Below are 23,270 nucleotides of genomic sequence, written 5' to 3' on the forward strand. Positions count from 1 at the left end.
TTATGGGACCATTAAAGAGAGTCTACATTTTTTAATCTTTTAGTTGAGAACCAAAGGTTATCGGCATAATTATTACAAATAATCATCAGGCAAAATGATTGTTTCCCCATTTGCATTGAGAACCATTAATTATCAAAGATCTGCCAAGCTACTTGCTATGAACTCTGCATGAATTAGGGAGACACAAGTGAAGAAACTGTTAGGGAATTCTCAGCAAAGACAACTGCTTTCCATTGTAACATGGCTAACAGAAAAAGTCAGTAATCAAAAATTATTTAAGCCCTTAACAGAAAAACTTTCACATGCTTTTCTGAAGCAAAGAGAATACCACAATTAGTACAACCAAGTCCTGTTAGAGGAAGCCAGTGTAACACAATGCACTGTAATCTTGTTCTACAATAACACAGTAGTCTTATGACAAGACATTAAAATAGTTTCTAAAACACAACAGAAAACAAAATGTGTGTGAGTGACACAGAGCATAGAGGACTGACATGCAATGAAAATATTTCACTGAAAACAAAACTCCACCGGCATCTGTACAGGCTGGCACCCAGAAAGTCCTACTAGAAGGAAATGAACTGTAACCACTGTCATCCCACTGTCTATTCTTTCAGAGCAGACTATGAAGGGCAGGATTTTGTGAATTTTAAAAAAAGTGGTTTTTTTTCTATGAGGAGCACAAATGGGCTTGCTTTTTCAGATTTGAAGAACTAGAAGATGAAGTAGGTGGAGGATTCCAGGTCAAGGAGAATCGGCTGGACTCAGAACTGGCACTACATCTGGCTCCAACTTGTCACATCACACCCTCTCTACAGAAAACAGAGGTGTAAAGCAATAAGGGAGCTTAGCTACCCCACTGTTGGACACATCTTGATTAAAGAGATTTGCTGTCACCTGTTCATGGAACAGTGCAGATAAATGAATGGATGGCAGGGAAGAGGGACGTAAGTAAATAACTAAAACCCAAAAAACCCCAACAGAACATATAAAAAATTCAGGTAAATGAGACAAAATTTGCTAATTGACCCTTAAGTGCTCTGTAACTCTCTTCAGCCAAGGTAGAAAGAATGGTACATAACTGTCACATACAGCACTAAGAAAAAAGAGATGCAGAGAATAAACAAGTTTGAAAGAAACAGAGTAAATATACATAACCTTGATTTCTGCTAGGTCCTATTACTTGCTTAATAATACAGGTGAATTCTTCAATCTATATGGTCTCTTAAAGTAAAAAAATCTCATTTGCTAAATAAAACCAATATCCAGCAAAGAAACAAACTTTCACTTCACCACTGCTCTAGTTTTATAGACTATACATATTTTCAAGTGTTCCCATCAAATGTATCGCACAAAGAAGTTCACACATGCAGAGTCTTTCCCAAGCAGCTAGGCTTCATGCAGAAAAAAATTTAAATGCCTCCCCTATGTGCCCCCAAAAAAGGAAAGAAACTCTATCACTTTACCGATTCCTGTTTATCCTTCACACCTTTCTCCTTTAATATTCCCAAAAGATTTACAGCCAGCTGCTGCCTAGTAGTTCCAGAAACATCCCCTGATAAGCAGTCTCCAACTGTTGTAGAAGATAAGATCTGTAGCACAGGCATCACCAAAGTAAGGGCTGTGGATGAGATGTCCTGGGTTTCTGAACATGAAAGGAGCTTGTAGGCTATTTAAAAGAAGATTAGGAAAAACAAAGGTCAAGGAGGAAAAAAAGGAATGAACATTGGTACCCTTAGGCATGACAAAGGCTTTTCTAGGAAACACTTCATTTGAGCAAAGTAAAGGTCCCCAGATTTACTGTACATGTACAGTACTGTATGGACTATATATAAAGAGTAAAACATTTTTTTGCTGTTTTTCATTTAGAGACACACAGATTTCTGTTCTTAATAGCAAAGTACCTGATGGCAGCAAAAAATACAAAAATGAAATGGAGCACAGATCTTTGTTTTTACTGGAATAACTACACTAATCAAAACTGCTGAGTCAAAAGCACGGCTAAACACTGCCATTATTGTCACGCCTGCTCTCAATACCTGCAATAAAAAACCACTCAGGATGCATGAACATCAGCTAAGAATATCCTGTTGGCTCAAAAATGAAACCAGTATGGTCCAATCCAGCAGGGAGCTTAAAATACAGCAACATCGATGGAAAAAGTCAGTGTAGTATGAAAAATTATTTTTACTGCCATTAGATTTAAAGTTCAGGAAAAATTCTGCTTTATAAAGAAATCTCGTTTCACAACTCAATCCAACTCCAGGGGAATGCTGTGCTTATTTCATAAATATGAAGAAGCAAAGACACAGTTTTAAGAGTGTGGATTCCTCTTTCATGAGAAGAGCTTTACCTAGACTCAAGACAGACTTTTGCTGACTTTCTGGAGTTTGCAGCAGTAGAAGTGCTAGCCCAATTATATACTGGTCCACTGGAAATACCTACAAGGAAAAAAGAAAAAACTTTCAAGTCTCCTCTGTTTCTCAGTGGCCATAAACAGAACAAACAGGAAACTACCAAAATTTTGCAAGATTATCTTAATGAATCATAGTAAGTGCACACGCAGTTACAGAGCAATGAAGAATATATGAAAATAGCATTTTAACTAAATTAGAACATTTAGTTACTTTGTCCAAATTGTTGTAACTCGCTTTACATAAATTTTCATGCTAAAAGATTAATTGATATATACAGAACCAGCCAAGTTTTTACCTACTGAAGATATTCAACCAGGGAAAAAAAATTAGAAACTTTTGAAATAAACGATGGTCACCAGCAGGTAAATGTCATGTATTAGTGTCTCTACTGCCTTAAACATGACAATCTTTAAATTTAATAAAACTATTTTACATTTTTACCATATACTCTTACCTCTTTTAGGAGCTCAAAGTTGTCCTCTATTAGGGAGATCAAAGATGAGCATTCTCCTGTCACATTTAAACACAGTTCACAGAAGCATAACAGTTGCAGACTAAGCTGGGATAACTGAACTTCCCAAAACATAGGATAGCGTAGTAGGCTGAGGAACAGCTCTTGCAGGAAAAACAAAGCTTCTGTAACTTGCAGTAAGTCTTTAAGCTGCAGAGAAGTGGTTAAAACAAAACAAAGCCAAAACATATGATGATTTAGTTGCCCTTCCTGATGTATGCAGAACTTAGAATTAGTTCTATTACTTCTGCTATGTTTCTATTGCATATAGTACCAAATCTTTGAAGAAACATCTGTATAAACTAATGCCAGGAATCCCTTATTCAACTTCCCTGAAAAAACCAACTTATGAACTGCTATTTGATATTTTGAAGCAAAATGAGAAGCACGTGAAAGAATTAAAATATTTCTTGGTAGCTGTTGAGAAAAATCCCTTTTTACTCAAAAGCAACAGCAATTAATTCAGCTCTTGGGGCTAACATTACAACACAAAAAAGTGAGTGGAGATTTCATTAAGCAGGTAAATATTCTTATAACAGAAACATCTGGCTCTACCTTACTTCCTTTATAAAATAACCAGATTTTAACACTTGTATCAAAAGAGAAAGGCAGTGGTGTTACTTGATTCTAGAACACCATGCAATCTAACTATCAGAAAAACTACAAGCTGAAGTGTGATACCCAATAGCAGTATTTCCATATTTGAATGCCTGCTAAAGAGGTTTCAAGAAGCAGATTGTCCACAGAAAGTCCCCATGTGTTGGATAATAGTGTTTTCTGTTCTTGAAAATTCTACTTCCAGAAAAATGCACTGTTCCAATCCAAACTCTGGAGCCAGCATTAAGCATAGCACCCTGATTTTTATTCCCTTTTTGTTCTATAAATAATCTGCTCTAATCAGAAATCTCATGTCACTGAACTGATCAGCAGAAAAGTCTACAAGTGAAGAGCTGTAGTTCTGACAGCTTCCTTGACACTGTCAGAAAAAATGACAGAAAAACATTCCAGCATTTATATTACACAGAGGATTAAATTAAGCTATGCTAAAATGAAAGGATAAGAACAACTTCAGGTTCAGAGAAAGAAGAGGAAGGAATTGACAGGTTATAAAACAGTCCATCAAACAGGCTTCTTGAAGGAAGTACCTTCCATTGTGGAAGCTCTATCTCAGGCAGAAAAAATGTTCAAGTATTAATACAAATTAAAAAATATGTGACTGATTTCTTGTTTAAAAAAAAGAAATGCCAACATGTATGAAGGAAAGAATGGTTCATAACTAATTTTGTAAGTTTTATTCAGTGCCATTTTTATGGCTAAATGTTTTCAAGTCTGAAGCTTGGTCATACTTTCAAGACACAATGTTATACTGAAGCTCGGGTAAAATTGAGACAAAATCAGAAATCTCTCTGTGACTAGAAAAGGTCAGCATGTACCCATCATCACAAGGAATAGACCTGAACCCACATAAACATGTATAACAGAAGCTATATGTTTTCCAAAAGACTGTGAAAAATAGCTGTGAGTACAAAGAAGACTTTTCTAGCAAAATGCCACAGCAGAAAGATGAAACTAAATATCCCTATAAGAAGCCTACTTAGCTTTACATTATTGATATTAATGAACTCTCTCGCCATAGCAATAAGGACAAAGCACCTCATGATTGGCTGAATACATCTGAAGCTTTGTCCTAATATCAAAAGAAGAAGGAAAAAGATAAAAAGATAGATAGATAGATAGATAGATAGATAGATAGATAGATAGATAGATAGACAGATAGACAGACAGACAGATAGATAGACGGATGGATGGATGGATGGATGGATGGATGGATGGATGGATGGATGGATGGATGGATGGATGGATGGATGGATGGATAGGAAGGAAGTTTGGAAGGAAGGAAGTTTGGAAGGAAGGAAGTTTGGAAGTTGCGGAAGGAAGTTTGGAAGTTGCGGAAGGAAGGAGAAAGAGAGAAAGAGAGAGAGAAAGAAAAGAAAAGAAAGAAAAGAAAGAAAAGAAAGAAAAGGAAGAAAAGAAAGAAAAGGAAGAAAAGGAAGAAAAGGAAGAAAAGAAAGAAAAGAAAGAAAAGAAAGGAAAGAAAGAAAAGAAAGAAAAGAAAGAAAAGAAAGAAAAGAAAGAAAAGAAAGAAAAGAAAGAAAAGAAAGAAAAGAAAGAAAAGAAAGAAAAGAAAGAAAAGAAAGAAAAGAAAGAAAAGGAAGAAAAGAAAGAAAAGGAAGAAAAGGAAGAAAAGAAAGAAAAGAAAGAAAAGAAAGGAAAGAAAGAAAAGAAAGAAAAGAAAGAAAAGAAAGAAAAGAAAGAAAAGAAAGAAAAGAAAAGAAAGAAAAGAAAGAAAAGAAAGAAAAGAAAGAAAAGAAAGAAAAGAAAGAAAAGAAAGAAAAGAAAGAAAAGAAAGAAAAGAAAGAAAAGAAAGAAAAGAAAGAAAAGAAAGAAAAGAAAGAAAAGAAAGAAAGAAAAGAAAGAAAAGAAAGAAAAGAAAGAAAAGAAAGAAGCAAGCTTAACTGGTATCACAGGAAAGCATGTGGAAAAGCAGAGCTTTTAAGTTTAACCAACATCATAGGCCTGTAACCGAAGGGGACTATGAGATTAAATCCTAGCTCCTATCACATATCACTGTGCAACTTAAAAAAACATTCAAACCTTCATTATATTCCAGAACGACTAAATTTTGTGTTCAGACCCCTAATCACTCTGTTATAGAGAGAGAAAGGAATATCTAGAAGTACTTAGATCATGCTTCTCATATAGTTTGTTTAATTTTAATATTATCCACTTTAAGTTAAAACTGTATGGCTTTGACAAATATCTTGCTAGTTAACAAAATTTTCTCATTACTGTCTTTCTAAGTTTACTGTATGTTTACTGAGGCAACTAGATGGAAGTAATTATGGTAAACATATTTCAATCCCTATCTTAACAGGTGTATCAGATTTGAACAAATAAAGTTTTGTCTTCTACCAGAAAGAGACAGTTTGTTAGATTTATATATTATCAACAAATTGCATCTGCAAAAAATGGAAAAGAATACTATATTTGCACACTTGAAAGACAATAATAATAATACCATCTCTGTTTTTGATAATATCTGTTTGTAAAAGGTAGGGTCAGGCAACAACTGTACCTGCAAGTGTGGAATCAAATCACACATAAGTTGAAGAATTCCACATTCCAACATGGAGGGCGCTTCTAAGTGCTTTGGCCCATGAGGCTGCAGTAAGATCTTTAGTAAACCCATTCGCAGTTCAGCATATTCCCGTAACTGGGATGGTTCACAATACAGGTATCTTAGAAATGAAGCCATTATGCGAATACATGAACCCTCTGCCCTGCAGTTCAAGAAATAAGTTTGCCATGAATGCTTTCTATTGAAAGCATAACAACAAGGAAACCCAAGTAATGTGACATTTCCTGCAAAAATTCACAGGATCCAGTTAACAGAAAGGTCAATACTAAGACATTACTAAGAAGGACATTACTAAATCTCACAAAAAAAACTTGGACTTACCATAACTAAGTACTGTCATGACACCCAATACCATAACCATACCTCAAAGTGCAATTTTTAAAAGACTCAATATGGATCTGCAGGTTACAACACTCCTAATTTTATTCTTTTTTTCCTCATCAATTCAAGAAAGTGATTTTCCTTGCTAAATGTCATAATAGACTGATGTGCCATTCTGAAGAAGTATTTGGATAAGACTATTCAGAAATATCTTTTAAAAACACATAAAACATAATTTCAGTAAAAAGGAGACATCTTTTACTTATCAGTTTTTGCAGAATGGTCTTAATACAATTAAGCGAAACAGGCACTGTTTTAATCAACATGGCTTCCCAGTAAAATATTATCACAGAACAAATCTTTTGGCTTGACCATGTTTGGAATACAAGCTGTCCTTGACATTACTAAAACAATCAAATAAAGCTGATGGCCAATACAGTATCAAATATAGAATAATAGAATTGTTTAGGCTCAAGTCCAACCAGCACTGCCATGCCCACTGCTAAACCATGTCAAGTGCCACATTTACAGATCTTTTTGAATATTTCCAGTGATGGTGACTCGACCACTTCCCTGGGCAGACTGTTACAATGCTTGACAAGCCCATGATGAAATTTTTCCTAATAGCCAATCTAAACCTCCCTTGATGCAACTTGAGCCTATTTACTCTCATCCTGTCACTTGTTACTTGGGAGAACAGGATGACACCCACCTGGCTTCAACGTCCTTTCAGAAAGAGAGCAATAAAGTAACCCTTCAGTCTCCTTTCCTCTGGGCTAAACATCCCCAGCTGCTCCTCATCAGATCTGTGCTCCAGACCCTTCACCAGCTCCATTGCCCTACTCTGGACTTGCTCCAGCACCTCTATGTCCTTTTTGTCATGCAGGGCCCAGAACTGGATAAAGGGTTTGAAGCACAGCCTCACCAGAGCCAAGTACATCAGTGCCAAGTGCATGGGCACTTTGCTAGTCCCGTACCTGCTGGCTACACTATTTCTGATCCAGGCCAGGATGCTATTGACTTTCTTGGCCACATGGGCACACACTGGCTCATGTTCAGATGCTGTCAACCAACCTCAGGTCCTTTTCCTTTGTGCAATTTTCCAGCCACTCTTCCCTCAGCGTGTAGCACTCCATGGAATTGTGACCACAGTGCAGGACCCGGCATTTGGGGTTGAACCTTGCTGTACTTCATACTACTGGCCTCAGCCCATAGATCCAGTCTACCCAAATCCCTCTGCAGAGCCTTCCTACCATCCTACATCAACAGGAAATCAAATCTCTGTTTTAAACAAGTTTCTACAGAAAACTTTCTGCAAAACTGTAGAAAGAATTCAGTAATAGGTCTCCATCAGCATAGCTTGTTTACATCATGCTTAGGGACACTGTTTAGTGGGGGACTTGATAGCATTAGGTTAACGGCTGGACTCCATGTTCTAAGGGCATTTCCAAACCTAAATTATTCTGTGATTCCATATTCTCAGTCTAGCACTTTACCCACAGAAACCTTGAACAAAGAGCACCAAGAGGAACATCACATACTTTCCTTTTGCACTAAGAAAAACTCCTGTTTTAATTCAAAAGAAGCCACCAGCAAAAAATCCACTGTTCACTCCATCATTTATAAACCTGAGGGGACTCTATGTGAGTCTCAGATTTAGCAGCTGAGTGAAAGAATTAACAGCATTTGAAAAACACTGTGATCAATTAAATTGAGCAAAACATACTTTTGCTTGAAAGTCTTACTGTTGATCATCTAAGCCCACCAGAAATTTAAGAGATTATTTAACTTGTTTCTTCACAAAGAGCAAGAGAACAGAGAAGTCAATTTCTCTGCACTATTACTCTGTTATTAGTCTTTCAGAAAACAGGAAAAAAGTGATTTTTTTAATCTGAAAAGCATACATATAGGTGTGAAATAATTGAAAACAGTTCTCTTTGAGGATGCCACAGATTTGTTATCTTACACTGAAACTTTATTGGACAAGTTCCTTAGCGGTAAGCATGAAGGAAAGGCTGAGATTGTTGGCTGTTGAGTATTTGGTCATTTTAACAGTGCTTTATAATAAGGCTGTGCCACTGATTTTTTTCTATCTTTTTTAATCAGAAAGATGCATTGTTTTTCAAGACTTCATCCTTTCTGTCTGATTTAATTGTCTTAACTTTTCCTTCATCGTCCCATCATTTTGTATAGATAAGTTACAGCTGTATTGTATTCACTATTAATGACTAAGCAGTCAAAAATTTTACAAAGCTGATAAGCCAAATTGCATATTTAAAAAAAAATCAAATATGCTATGTTTTGCACCAGTTGTTCTATACCCACGCAAAATTTATCTACATAGTTGATAAAAAGCTAAGAAATTGATTTTTAATTGATTATACCAGTATTTAATTATTTAATAATTATAATTTATACTATTTTAATTTGTGAAATGGTATAATTACATTTTACAAGTATCTTTCACAAAAGACAGAATTCTTACAGCTTGTTTGCCTTCAACAAAACAGTTACAGTGATATGATTCATTTCATTCTGTCTACATTTGCTAGACTTTTTGAAATTTTTCATTCATTTACCTCTCTGGACACTGATGGAAAAATACCGTTATCTGCTGTAGTAGAACTGGCCAGCAATCAGGTCTGTTTTCTAGAACAGTGATTAATGGATGAGGAGTGCTCCTGAAAGACAAAGAAATCACATTTTTATTTATAACACAGAAAGGAAGTATGCAAAACAACTATCTAATAAGCGTGGCTGTAGAAATAGCCAGTTTAACTTCTTCCTTTTACCAACTCCCTTTACCAGCTTTGCTAGGATTGCTACACTGTCAAAAGAGGATATTTTCTCAAAACTTCTGAAACAAGATTAAAATTTCCTCCAGGTGGAGGAAAACCTGGGAAGATGGGAAGCCTGAAGCATGTAACCTGTTCTGTCAGAAACAAAACCAAAGTCATTTAACTAGAGTAACTTATCGCCCAGAGTTCTGGATGCCCCATCCCTACAGGTCAAAGACAGACTGGATGAGACTTTTAGCAACATGGTCTAGTGGAAGGTGCCTCTGTCTGGGGACGGGGGTGCTGCAACTAGGTGATCTTTAGGGACCCTTCCAACTCAAACCATTCTATGCTGTAAGTTGAAAGGCAAACAGAGAAAGGCAGCATAAATCTGCTGCAAGCCACTACCTTCAGTTTGGTTAACCATCTATCGAGCTCACAGGTCCAACAAATCTGTGCTACACACCAGTGAGACCTTAAAGGAATTTTACCTACAGAGCAGGATGATTTCAGAGCCATCCCTTGAAGTGTTGTATCTCCAGATACACTGCCTCAGTTTCAGACACTACAAGTGACAGTCAGATATGCCTTTTAGGAAGGATTTACAATGGTATTTCACTTACTACCACTGTTTTTAAAACTTCTGAGGAGCAAAAAAGCCAGAATTTCCAACAGTCTTTTTATTAGAGAAGACAATATTCACTGAGACACACTCATATCCAATAACACTGCAATACAAAAATGGCTTCATTTTAAGCAGCACTGAACCAACCCAGTTACAACTGAAGTGAGTGACATCTGAAAGAACACCATAAAGGAATAAAAATCTAATTTTCCCTACCACCTGGCAAATTTGAAATGCATAATGTGATGGTACATTAAGACTTTCCTTAACTAAACTGAAGAGGTAATACTTACCTACTGTAATCAGGATTTTTTAGAGTTATGCTATGCCTAGCAAAACACTGTTTATGGAAAAACACCATCTAGTAGACATATTCTTAAACTAAAAGAGGTCTTCCTCATTATGTTTTTTTTACATTCTCAATGTTAACATTTTTTGAGTCCTAGGCAACTGACTGGTTGTGAAGATAAAAGACCAAAGAATTACATAGCCATCAGCTGATTTAAAGGCCCATCAAACTATGAAAGATGTTTGAAGAGTATTTACATACCTAATGACTCTTGTTTTCTTCGCTATATGGTTACAACACAGCTAAAAACACAGGGTGGTTTTTTTTTATACTGGTTCCCCCTCTGCTCGTCAAATAATTTTTCCTCTGAAGAAGTGTTTTTCTTTACAGGGAAATAAATAATCTGAAGACAAAAGTTCTTTCAGAAAGCTGGCTGATGCTATGGGCTTCTTGAAATATGTTCAGAAAACAGATGCCATCTACTAAGAACACAAATGACGCATATTACAGATCTGGCCCTCATATTTGGAGCTAGAAGCCTGTCACTTCTCACATTCATGTCTCAAAAATTTGTCAGCTTAATGTTCTTCATATGTCCACCTTCCTAGATCCTGTAAATATTTTACTGAAGTTAGCGCCTTTTACAATCTGTGCACAAAGACTAGAAAAGCTAAGGTTACTGTTTCATTGCAGCTTTCCAAAGAGGCTAAAAAGTTGTTGCTTGTCTAGCACCTGAATCCAGCAACATCATAGACTGGATCCTTATCAGACAATAAGCTAATACTGCCCACATGCAATTCCAGGACCTTGAAAGTACATATTACTTGTAAAGACATATAGGGTTATAGCAGCTTCTTATTTCAATAACTTTGTCATATTTTAAAAATTAACCACCTTTCCTAATCAAGAGAATATGTCTCCAGTCATCATTTAAATGCTGCAATGACACCAAAGCTAAGGGAACCATCCTAAAGTCAGCACCTGACACATCAAGTTTCAAATTAAAATGGCTTACTATTTAGGAAAAAAAAGCAAACTTTTTATTACAGATGTTGTATGTTCTGAAACTGGTCAAATTGCACTGAACTGGATTATGAAATAAATCAGCTAAGCTCTACAATGAACAGTGATTAATAATGAAGCACTAAAAACTGCAAACCAAGAATGTTCCATTTGATAATGCTATTAGCAGCAAGAAAACTGGGGTGTGTAGATGCAATTTATTGTCAACAACATCTTAAGAATTGCTAGAACAGCACTGTAAAACATGCATCTTTAAATGACATTACAGCACCACTACCCTAAATTACTGCTAGTGGGTTCAGGATAAAGCAAAACACACAAGCAAACATAACGGTTACCCACTCATAATATGGAAATGTCCAGGCAAACAAAGATAAATCTTCGTGAGAGCTAACAATAAAACATACATTTTTTTTAACTTTTAGGTCATCTGAACTTTTTTGTTGCATCTCTGAACAAAAGTGAGCTCCAATCTGATTTAAAGGACAAATTCAGTGACAGACTTCTTTTTCTGTATGAGGAAACAATGTCTGCAGTCAACATACCTTTCTGTGTATGTAGATGTGACCCTGGTCCTTTCAGAAAGCTGGTCCTTTCAGGAACAGCATTTTATTCCATCACATATACATTTTTAAAGTATTTTGCTACCTGCTCTGAATCTTGAATTCAAAAAAGTAGCAGTTCTCTATAACTTTAAAACAGTAAAATAATGCATGGCAAATCATTAATAGTATCATAAAATACTAGTTCATAAAAAAAAAGGCTAATAAAAGGCTAATAAAGGCTAATAAAAAAGGCTTTTTCATTAAAAAACCATATTCAATTTTTTATACATGTATATCATAAACCACCTGCACTGAGAATGCTAACAGGAGCCCTTCCCAGGTCAAGATAAAGGTTTACTAAAGTTTAAGTTCACTAAAGAAAAGCAAAGACCAGAAAAGAAAGCAAGGGAAAAAAAATATTCTTTCATTTCCATCAGCAGGCAATGTGTAACCACTTTCTGTGCAGTAGGGCTTCAGTATGCATAGCAGTTGCTTTGGAAGACAAAGACCTTAACAATAAATCCACTCCTAGCTCCTTCCTTTTAGCTTTTACTCCTGAGCACAGTGTCATACAATATGAAATATCCCTTTTGTTAGATTGGATAAGTTATCCTGGCTATGTCCCCTCCCAAAGTCTAGACCACTCCTCCCTCATTGGCCCTTGGAGGGATGGCAATGGGCTGGAGGGATAGCACTGGTCAGCAGTGGCCAAAATTGGTGTTTTATCAACACTGTTCTGGCTGCAGATGGCTGCTCTGGAGAAAGCTAACTCCATCCCAGGAAAATACTATATTAAAAAAATGCACAAATCTGCAACACATTCATTTTCTTCCATTTCTTTTCAGGAACTGATCATGATATTATGTCATCCCAAGAAGCTGTATTATAAAACGAATTCTATTGTCCAGAATTAACATTGGCCTAAACCATATTTATTTATTACCCTGTAATACTGGTGACAATAGCAAACAATTTGAGAAAGTACTATTGCATTTTGATTCTTCATTGATCATTTCCATATGGAATACTTTTCCACAGTTGACAGCATAATATATGAACACTGTAATGGGAGATTATTGTTGGTGAGCTACTGTATACATTCTTCAATTCCTTACAAAAAGTCAGGTTTTAATGGCATTTCATGGAGCACAACTACAAAAATTGTATATAACAATGAATAGAGAGGTTGTTCTGTACACTAAAAACCAGAAGTCAGGTTTCAAAATCTCAGGGCTCTGACCCTATGTCAAGCAATCATTTCTCTTTATTAAAGTTAACTGTAACCAAAAGGGAAAACAAAAACCATATTGGCTAAATAAAAGTCTGCTTCTTATTTTAATTCTCTATTACTTTACTTTATACCATTCTGAATTACCAAATTTCACCTTCATGTATGTTATCAGTAACTTCTCTTTTAGTGAGTGTGAAAAACTGTAATAACTTTTCTTTGTTCTATTGGGCTGAGACTATTTCTTTATTCTAGACACATCCTACCACCCTCTTTTTCATATGAAGCCAGAATTAAGTTCCTTTAACTTAGTTTCTTCTACCAGAAACTTTTAAAAAAGGTTCCAAAAGAATTCCGTCTTCGTTACTTACCTTTTCATTTAAAACTGCTCTATACAAGCAGGGATTTTGTAAAGAGAACTGATATAGCCACATGAAGGATTTCAGGAATGCAAACACATCCAGCCCACCAATAAGCCTGTTTCAGTTTCCACACTATTTCATTTCGCTCAATTAAAGACATGATTCCTGTCTCTCAATGCATTTTAGATCCTTAAGCAATTATAGCTACAGCCTCCTACAATGATACCTCTTAACTGCATAAAAAGTAACTTGAAAAGCATTCATGACATCTACCAAGCTTTTCTGTTCTCCAGAGGCTTTTAATGTCATGGTTTCTCAAGAGATGGATGAAGTCACTAGGATGTCCTCTTCAAAGTCTGCTATTGCATGGTAAGAAGCTTTAGATAAGTATCTCTACATGCATCTTTAAGTATTTTATTTTTACATGTCAATCACCTTAACAGCAAAGACATTCGGGAACTTGACTTTTATAATAAGAACAAAGCAGGAAAAACAAGTGAAAAGGAAGTGATTCAGAGCTTTAAAATAAAATACTTATTAAAAGAAATACCAGAAATAATCCAGTATTTGAATAAGTACTAGTACTTGTTTTCTCCCCCTGTCTTGTCTCCCATTGCCCCACTGCCATTGTCCCTTTCGAGTTTATGGTGGCAATCTTATCCTTGTATTAAAACTTCTTAAAACTTTCAACCAAAAAAGAAACCTCAAAAACCACAGAACCAAATAATCATTTAGGTTGAAAGGGACCTACACAGATCATCCAGTCCAACCCACATGCTCAAGAAGTCAGCTAGTAAAGGCTACCCATTATCACATCCAGTCAGGTTCTGTTCTTTCTAAGGACAGAGATTCCACAATCTCTGTGGGCAACCTATGCCAGCACTTCATTACATGTACAGTGTGAACAAAGCAAAATACACAAAAAAGAGTAAGATCAAAATCCAGTATTAACTTAATCTTTTTTTTTTTCCTGGAAATCAGACAGAAAGTTATTATTGTTTCTAAATAAAGGAATGTAAAACTAACCTGATTCCATACAGACTCCAATCAGACTTTTCTCCATCTTTTTCCAGCTGAACAGCTTGAATTTGTATTAACTTGCAAATAGCTTTTACTAAACCGTGCACATTCCTGTTGACAAAAAGAACTGAGTTACCGTCAAGTACGCAGCTACATTAATTGATTTGTACATAAGAGAAGGAACAAAATTGACACTCAAAATTGACACTTGAGACCTGGAACTTTACTTAAGGACACCTCTTAACATATTTCCATACTGTTCTGGGCAAGTTGTGCATTTATGTGTCTTTGTTTTCTTTTCACATAATGAGCAAAACAGCAAAGAGAATATTTGCCCATCACTTAAAACTTTTGACAGGTTGCTTCTACCATATATTACAAGAATGGTAATACAAGGCAAACAACACTTTTAACTATAAAACCTTTACCATACTTGTCACCACCTGCAGACAGACTCTTTTCTATAAGGTGGTATGGCATGCCATGGAACATGTAGAGAGTCCCACAGCGGATCTCCTCACCATAAAATGCTTACTTTTATAGTTCAGATGCAGGCAAAGTTCTATATTCTCTCTTCTGTGCTGGAAAGCATTGACCCAGATCAAAAGTGATAGAATATGCTTACATTTCTCTCTGTTTTTCAAAAATGGACCACTTATAAGATGTGCCTGCAATCTTTAAAATGACTGGCTGTTGTGACACCTGGCTCTCAAAGTACTGAAATCTGACAATACAAGAAGATATTGAGGTTTGGCAAAACTCTGCTGCAAAGCACCTAACAGGAAGATGTGCCGCAGTCTTCTAAATCCCAATATAGTCAATCTAAAACACAGAAGAGGAGGAAGATTTTTGGATAGGTGTAGGGGAGAGAGAGAGAGAACAACCTTTTAGCTTCTTCACTGCTAGAAAAAGCCAGTAAAATGGGAATTTGCAAGTTTATTTCCCAGCTTCAACTGGGTAACTGCAGCAAGGAGGGAAAAAATGAACCATAAAATACTTGGTAAGAAAACCATCTTTCCTCTTATGAAGCTTCAGTACTCCTGGTCCTAATTCCCAAGCAGGAAGTGGGGAGAGAAGAGATGCTTTAGGTTTTGCAATCATCTCTTAAACACAAGCAACACAAAGGTATGTCATATTGCAAGGATTTCCATTCCACTTCCCATCTCCTGCAGGCAGGGATGCTCAGTAATAAAAACATTCTGAAAACGTGCCACACAGAAATCCTTCTGACAGTGTCTTTAAGATTACAATAATTAATTGTTTCACAGGTTTTTCAGTAGATTGATTATTTATCCTTGTTCATTACTGAACACAGGCAGTGTTTTCCCACCATCATCTAAACAGAATGCTGAAAACCAATCCTAAAAATATGTGAAAACACACATGCATGTATCTAAGTACGTAAACATATTTCCTATATATGCATAAACACACAAACATGCATGTGAATATGATGTTCCATGAAGTTTAAACACTTAAGTCATCAAAGGAAACACTTAAGAGCCAGTTACAGTACAATAACATATACAATGAGAAGGTATTGTGAAGTTAACTCACAAGTTAACTCACAAGTTAACTCAGAAAAACATGAGATCTTCATCTCTGCCAAAACAAAATGTCTTTTCTAGTGTACAAGATTTGATAAACCTGACAAAATATAATCCAGCAGGTACACTTAGCCTCTGCAAAATTCATTGTAACATAAGAGAAGCAAGAATGCAACATGAGTAGCCTTTGCCAACAAAATATACACCTAACTCCATTCAGCATTGAAAGTGCTCAGTGGTTGCAAATGCCTTTCTGTTAGCCGCCACTGGCTGCTAATTTTTGTTTTAGCAACACTGTGTACCAAGCACTGCAAAGCCACACAGATGAAAATTTGGCAGGGAATAGGATGATGGACTGCAGACTACAATTCTAAGGCAAGGTAAAAAAAAGTACTAGCACTGAAAAGAGTCAATCTGAAATTGTCAGTTTAATGAGCTCCTGAGGCTACAAACATTTTAAACCACAGACTTCTGTGGTTAGGCAACACAAACGCTGCTTTCAAATCCATAGTGTATGCAATTTCATTTGTAGCAGCTTGAGGGAGGAGGGGGTGGCAGTGGGAAAGAAGCCAAAAATACATAAAAGGTTACTACATAATTTGCCAGCACTTAGTATAGCAATCAGTCATGTGTTGGCTTTACACATGAAAAAAAAAATTTAAGAAGTTTCAAATAGTGTAGAAGTGGGGCAGATTGTAGTCTCTTCAATATTTAACTCTGAATTTGTTTTTAAGGTTAACTTAACTCTAAATATCCCATTTTATAATTTTTATTTTCTGAAGTACAAGGCCGTATTAATATTTCATAACCGTATAAACTGTTGATACTGTAACAAATCCTCAGGTGAACAGCAAATTCAAATTTCTTAGTTTGCAAGCCACAGCTGATGCTTTTTCCCTGGTCCTAGAATTATGGGCCAGACATGATTAAAGCATAAAAGGGTTTTTATCTTGGTATTTAATAAGGATCCTTAGGTGCAACAATTCATCAAGGTGGAAAACACTGAAATGCACATGTATATAATTTCATAGACCTTGCAAATCAGTATATTTGACAAAGACTCCCCAGTGAGGAGCTGAAATGAATGGCACGATATCTCCCCATTCTAAAGTATTGCCCCCGCAAGATGAGCTTGAGCATAGTTTACAAAATATGTTCTAGAAAGAGCCTTGGTCTTTCAAGATAACGTGAGGCTTTCTGGCCCCAAGCTGTGAGGCCAGGGCAGGTTTGGTTTTCTGGCCTAGCAGAATACCAGAACTTAAGCTAAGATACCAAAACAAAGAATTTCAACTATGGATGATAAGAATACTGAGAACACATAAAAGGTATATAAAAAGAAAACACAAAAAATCATGATGGCATCACAGCTAATAAAACTTTTACTCCACCTTATGCCACAGGACTCAGGTTCTCACAGTCTTATCACTGGTACTTTTACTTATCTGTTATACTTACATAGAATCCTCCCTTAACCCCAAAATGCCCCAAAACTTCATCATTTGGAGGACAGTGGTTTGCAGAGATTACCCATACTATAAAAATGTATTTACAAAATCTCTTCTAGGAAACCATAGTCATTTATAGCAAACACAGCACAGAATTAGCATCAGCACAGCAAGACTCTAGCTGTAAACAAGCAAGTCACAAGGTTAGAAAAAGTTCACATTTCGTTCAGACTGAATATGAGAAACCTTAGCGTAAGGTAAAACTGATTATGTGAAGATGAGAAGCAATGAAGAACATGTCTTGAATAGCATGGTTCTTGCAGCCTCTCTGCTGAGTCTACTAGCATAACATATCTCATACATAACTCTAAATAGCTGGTTTGTCTAAAAACAACACTACCAGTCTCTAGCAAGAGAATTACACAATTTGGTGCAGAAATCCACTTAGCAGTCAAAAGGGAACTTAATAAAGTTGGTAAATTTCTCCCCAGTCTCCCCAAGGTTGGAAATCTCTCCCCAGTCATCGTTTTATTTCCTATTTCTAAATGTTATGCACAGTGCCTCTTTCCCTCGCATTTTCTCGGTATGTTGGACAGGCAGTCTAGGTCAAAAGACCACTACAAGATGTAAGCATTCTATTTCCAGAATTGTGTAGGAGGAAGTAGCTTTCCTAGAGATTTCTTTCTCAGCAGACAAGGAAACAAACTGCAGCATTCCTAATCCCAATACACATTCTTATGGTGACTTTATCTGAGCAATCAGTTTTTTGAGAGACTGATGAAGTTATTTCCCTCTGTGCTGGGATATTCCCTTTTGGCTGGGATAGGGTTAATTCTCTTCACAGGTCCTGGTATGGAGCTGTGTTTAAGATTTGTGTTGAACACAGGTTGATTATACAGAGATGCTTTTGTTATTGCATACACACAGCCTTTTCTGCTTTTCATGCCACACAGGGCAAGAAGTTCGGGGTGCTTGGCAGGTTGGGAGAAGACAGAGCCAAAATGGGTGACCCCAACTGACCAAAGGAACATTCCAGACCATATGACATCATGCTCAGTATATAAAATTGAGGGAAAGAGGAGGGGGTGTTTAGAATTATGGCATTTATTTCCCAAGTCACCATTACGTGTGATGGGGCCCTGCTCTCTTACAGATGGCTGAACACCCGCTTGCCCATGGGAAGCAGTGAATTAATTTCTTGGTTTTGTTTGCTTATGTGCACAGCTTTCACTTTTCTTATTTCAACTCACAAGTTTTCTACTTTTTACCCTCTCCCTAATCCTACTGGTGGGGAAGTGAGTGAGCAGCTGCGTGAGACTTGGCTGCTGCCTGAGGTTAAACCACAACATATTCCCCATAATGGAAATTGCTGCGGTAAGGGCAACAAAACTAAGCAGTTCATTGACTTCTGAGGTTCCACAGTTCAAAGTTCAGAGCACTAGCCTGAACTACTAACAATTTCAGCTTACATCCGTAGAATACTCTAAGAGTTTTTATGTCAGACCCACAATGTCACATAGCAAAGGTGAAAGCAATATCCTTCAGCAGAGTGGCAGGGCAGTAGCAGTCCTTAATGCCATGGTGTGTCTGAAGATACTGGCACAGAACTTCTTTTCTTCCTCTGTATTTGTAAGGGAAAAGCAATGGCTGATAACCAGCTGACAAAAATTAGGCAACCAAACACTACCTTGCTGAGGGAATTAGGTTAAGAGCTCCATGAAGAACATAGTCAAGCTCAGCATGTTTCTCCACCACAAGTGCTACCAAGCCCTCACAGCAGGCTGTTCGCAAGGCAACATTCTCACTGCAGCACTTCTCCCAAAGCAGGTTCAGAGCAGGAGTCTGAAGGCAAAAGTACGGGACACAAGTAATGAGAATGATCACACTGATTTATCTTCATTCATCTCAAACACACTGTTAAATACAAACCAGCTCAATCGCTTCTCCTGAAGCCTTAGAGAGCTGGGATACATATTCTATTCCTAAGAAAGTCAGGACAAAACATCAAAGAAAAGTCAGGAAAAGCAGGGACAGCTCCCACTTTCTTTCCCCCTGCTGTCTAGGCCCATGGTAGGGCATAACACTTACAGTCTCTGACAAAAAGGTAATGCAGATGAATTTTTCAGCTGTGCCTATGCAGATAGAATAATGGAATGGATTGTGTTGGAAGTGACCTTAAAGACCATCTACTTCCAAGTCTGGGACATGGGAAGGGATGCCACTCACTGTCAGGTTGCCCAGATTCCCATCCAACCTGACCTTGAACACATCCAGGGATAGGGCACCCACAGGCAGGTTATCACCAGTTTCCTGATTTAGAAAATAAGGATGCAATTGGAGACAATTCAGAAACTGCCATGAAAAGCTGTGTCTACACGAAGGTGTAGCACAGACAGCTAAAGACAGGCATACAAAGGGCTATCCAAAGGTAAGTCACCTTTACTAAACACATGAAGTTCTATTTGCTAGTAAGCATGAAGATTTGGCAGTAACAATCAAAGCTGCTGCTGGTTTCCATGGTAAATTAGTATTCTCAGATTAGTTTGCTGACTTTGTGACTTTCAACTGGAGAACAAGGAAGGTTTTAAAACAACCAACACTGCAAAACACTCTTGAGTATAAAGGGAGTCTGCAATGTCCAACCAGCACAATCTTCTGCTTCCTAGCATATTAGAATGTGTTGCTGTATTTCAGTCTAATACCTTCATATTAACAGCATTAAGGGGAAAATATCAGCTTGTAGTTCAAAATCAGAACATAATTTGGGGACTTGATTATGATCGGGACTGTGAAAGTGCTTCTGTTAGATAAACTACACACTTCCAATACTCCCTCACATCAAAACGTAGCACTTTCCAGGTTTGGATATGTCAGGGTGAAGTCCCCAGACTGTGGAATAAAAATCGACAGATCAATTTCTGTTCATTTCTAGACACGTCAGCTTTTGGGGAGAAAAACCAGAATAACAAATCCTAACTAACAGCTTTCCCATTTGCTGTGACACTTGCAATTGCCAACATTTTACATACCTCTCTGTTAACAAGACATACACTTAAGTGAGCTTGACTCATTTAAAATGCAAATGCTAAGTATGCCTTTACATCCTGCTCCCTCCTGAAGAAATACAAGGTCTACTTATCTGATATGAAATATAACACCAATGCAGGTATGTAAAATACCATACTTCTTGAAATTTTTATAGCAATGTAAACAAATTTCCAACTCAAGAGACAATGTCCCAATCTATGTATTTAACTCTCAGTAACATAACTAAATTAAACTCTCTTGAACTGAACATATATAGGAATATAGGTATTCTGCAGGATTAAGGCTTCTGCCATTAAGTCTTGTAATGGAAGTAAAACTGCTCTTCTGATGCCAGAGTTTAACTGTTTCTGTATGCCCAAATACATATTGATAACTACCTTATTTACTTCTAGAATTGTATTAAAATGACAGAGTGGAAAATGGGAAGACCTAGAAAAAGCACATAGAATAATCACATAAGGATGAGAGAGGAGACAAAAGTGAAAAAACGCCACAGACCTGGTCAGAAGCCTGTCTGATCTTCTTCGAAGAAACTTTTTCTTTCAGTACTGCAGCAATTAGATGGCTCACTGCCTAAAGAGAAAAAGAAACAAAAAACACACACAGATGCATTAAAAGAAATTAAATGAAAATAAATAAAAAGCACATACGTGATTTTTAACTTCTCCATTAAGAAGTCTTTACAATGCTGCTATATATGATCATTTTATTATGATTGAAATATCAACCTTATGGATGTTGAAGCTGAAATATGCTTTAGGGTCAAAAATTTCCATAATGTTGATAAACTCACTTTTACTGTTAGGCTGAGGCACAAAAGAAATAAACTTCCACAGGGCTCCATGTAAGTCCAAAGGCCTCTTTTAACAGGTACATAGGTATTTAGGAATTGCAGATATTTTGATGCAACAACTTCAATAAACTTTATACCTCCACTGCTGCACAGATGTCCATGTTCTTAAAAGCACTAGTAATTACTAAATCCTGTACTATATAGGGAAGCAAAAGCAAGAGAGGAAGCAGAACACTGCACATCTAAGCAAATTGCCCAAATTTTTGCACCACACATTTTGCCTTAAGCAAATTGCATATACCCTTATCACAGCTCCTGCCAGAAGTATTTCATTTACTTTAAACAGGGAATTTGACATTAGTATTATTCCTCATTAAGCTATTCCATGGCAGAAATAATTAACAAGTTTTAAATAGTCAAGGTCTTCAAAACAAAAAGTTTCAGTTCCCCAAAACAGCCCATGTTTATTCTTTTGAGGTAAAGATTAAGTTTCTCATTCTATTTTAGTAGAAGTCTGATTTCCTCAAACTGTCTTTCAAAAGCTAAATGTGAATTGAAATATACTCAAAGGCGTCAGGTTGTTTGAATCTAGCCTTTTGTTTTCTGACTCATCTATAATGTCATACTCTGTCTTGCTTCATAATTACTGATACCATTACACAGAAAACCCATTTTGTGAAAGACAGAAAGACATGTTTTCATAGTAACAGCACAAAAATGTTTCAGACTATCAATGCGCCCAGAACAGCTGCTGCATCTACTCTTCGCTGCTAATGACAGATCATTACTTTTGGAAAAAGTAAACTAGACCAGCAAGGAATAAAAATTGGCATTTCAGTTTTGTTAGTATATAAAAAGACAGGAACAGACTATTTTCAATGTTTCAAGGTTCCTTTCTCCTTTCAAGATTTACTTCCACTTCAGCCATGCACTAGTTGCTAACCTGTCATAACAAACTGAAATAAGAACTTACATTTCTTGCAAAGACAGCACCTGAAACACTCCTAGACTACAAGGACTATGCTTTTCACAAGTAAGGAAATGTACTCTAACACATTTGTCTTAAAAATACAAGTTATTTGGAAATCTTACTCTTGAGGAAACAGAAGGAGAAAATAGGACCAAGTCAGTCATTTATCTCTGGTTACAACTAATCCATCACAGGAGCAACAGTGTGCTCCCCAGGCAGATCAGATCTCTTTCAGTGCACTTACAAGGGAAGCCTACATTACCTTTTCTTTTTCCTGTTTAAAAGGACCTTCAGAAGTTAATTCACACCTACATCCTTAAGACACTTCTGTTACACAGGAAAAGGGGCTTATCAATAGAAACTTGGCTTTTGCAGTGACCTAGCTATACAGAAAAGTTGTCGGTGTTGAGCAGGACCGGAACAGAAGGACTCCAAGTTAGAAGGCAAGGAATGAAACTGATTTATTTCAAATGCACTGCTCTATATATAGAGAACATCATGCGGATTCATTTCACTGGTCTTAAAGTAAAAACATCTCACACCATTGGTGTGCAGTGAATGATACAAGGTAGCAGAACATATCTATAAACAATGTGTACAACAAAAGATATTAGAGAATTATTTACATTCTTTCCCAACTGTTTCCCAGGCTCTCGCCTGGTTAGAAAAATCTCTCTCTTTCTCTCTGACTGAACTGAGAATATCCATAGAAAAGTCAAAATGCAGATTAGCCCCCTGCATTCCTAGAACTTGATTAAGCAGTAAAACTTCATGACCTACAAATCTGTGCTTAAGTTCCTAACTTTTCTGATTGTGTGTAGACTACACACTATGCAGAGCAGATATTTTGGTTGGTTCCAGAAAGAGAAGACATCTCTCATGAAGTTGAATCCTGACCTGATTATAGTTTGAAGATTGCAGAATGCTTCCCAGGGTCAGAATACAAGTGGAAACTATCAAAACAGCCCAACAGGTCAAAATCAACCAAAGCACATTAGTAGATTAATGATGTGCAGCTGTAATAATGAGCCAAGATATTTAAGCAGTACAACAGTGTACCACAGGGACATTCTGCACTAAAGAAAAATTAACTGCTTCGAAGATGCTGAGTCCTATTCAACAAGGCTAATGGTACAAACTCATCTGCAGT

General features: G+C 36.8%; 1 protein-coding gene across 2 annotated transcripts in view; it reads right to left on the bottom strand.

The window, feature by feature from the left end:
• The window catches only part of FOCAD (focadhesin), a 95,280-nt gene that overhangs the window by 66,537 nt on the left and 5,473 nt on the right, over positions 1-23,270 (bottom strand). For both annotated transcript variants that reach the window (XM_054003141.1, XM_054003140.1), the window contains exons 4-11: positions 20,856-20,930; positions 18,997-19,151; positions 14,324-14,428; positions 9,028-9,129; positions 6,065-6,269; positions 2,872-3,078; positions 2,354-2,441; positions 1,467-1,669 (exon numbers count right to left, since the gene is read on the bottom strand). In XM_054003141.1, coding sequence (XP_053859116.1) covers positions 1,467-1,669; positions 2,354-2,441; positions 2,872-3,078; positions 6,065-6,269; positions 9,028-9,129; positions 14,324-14,428; positions 18,997-19,151; positions 20,856-20,930 — 1,140 coding nt within the window. The remainder of the gene's footprint in view (positions 1-1,466; positions 1,670-2,353; positions 2,442-2,871; positions 3,079-6,064; positions 6,270-9,027; positions 9,130-14,323; positions 14,429-18,996; positions 19,152-20,855; positions 20,931-23,270) is intronic.

The sequence above is a fragment of the Vidua macroura genome, chromosome Z, assembly GCF_024509145.1.
Source record: "Vidua macroura isolate BioBank_ID:100142 chromosome Z, ASM2450914v1, whole genome shotgun sequence".
Taxonomy (NCBI): Eukaryota; Metazoa; Chordata; class Aves; order Passeriformes; family Viduidae; genus Vidua; species Vidua macroura.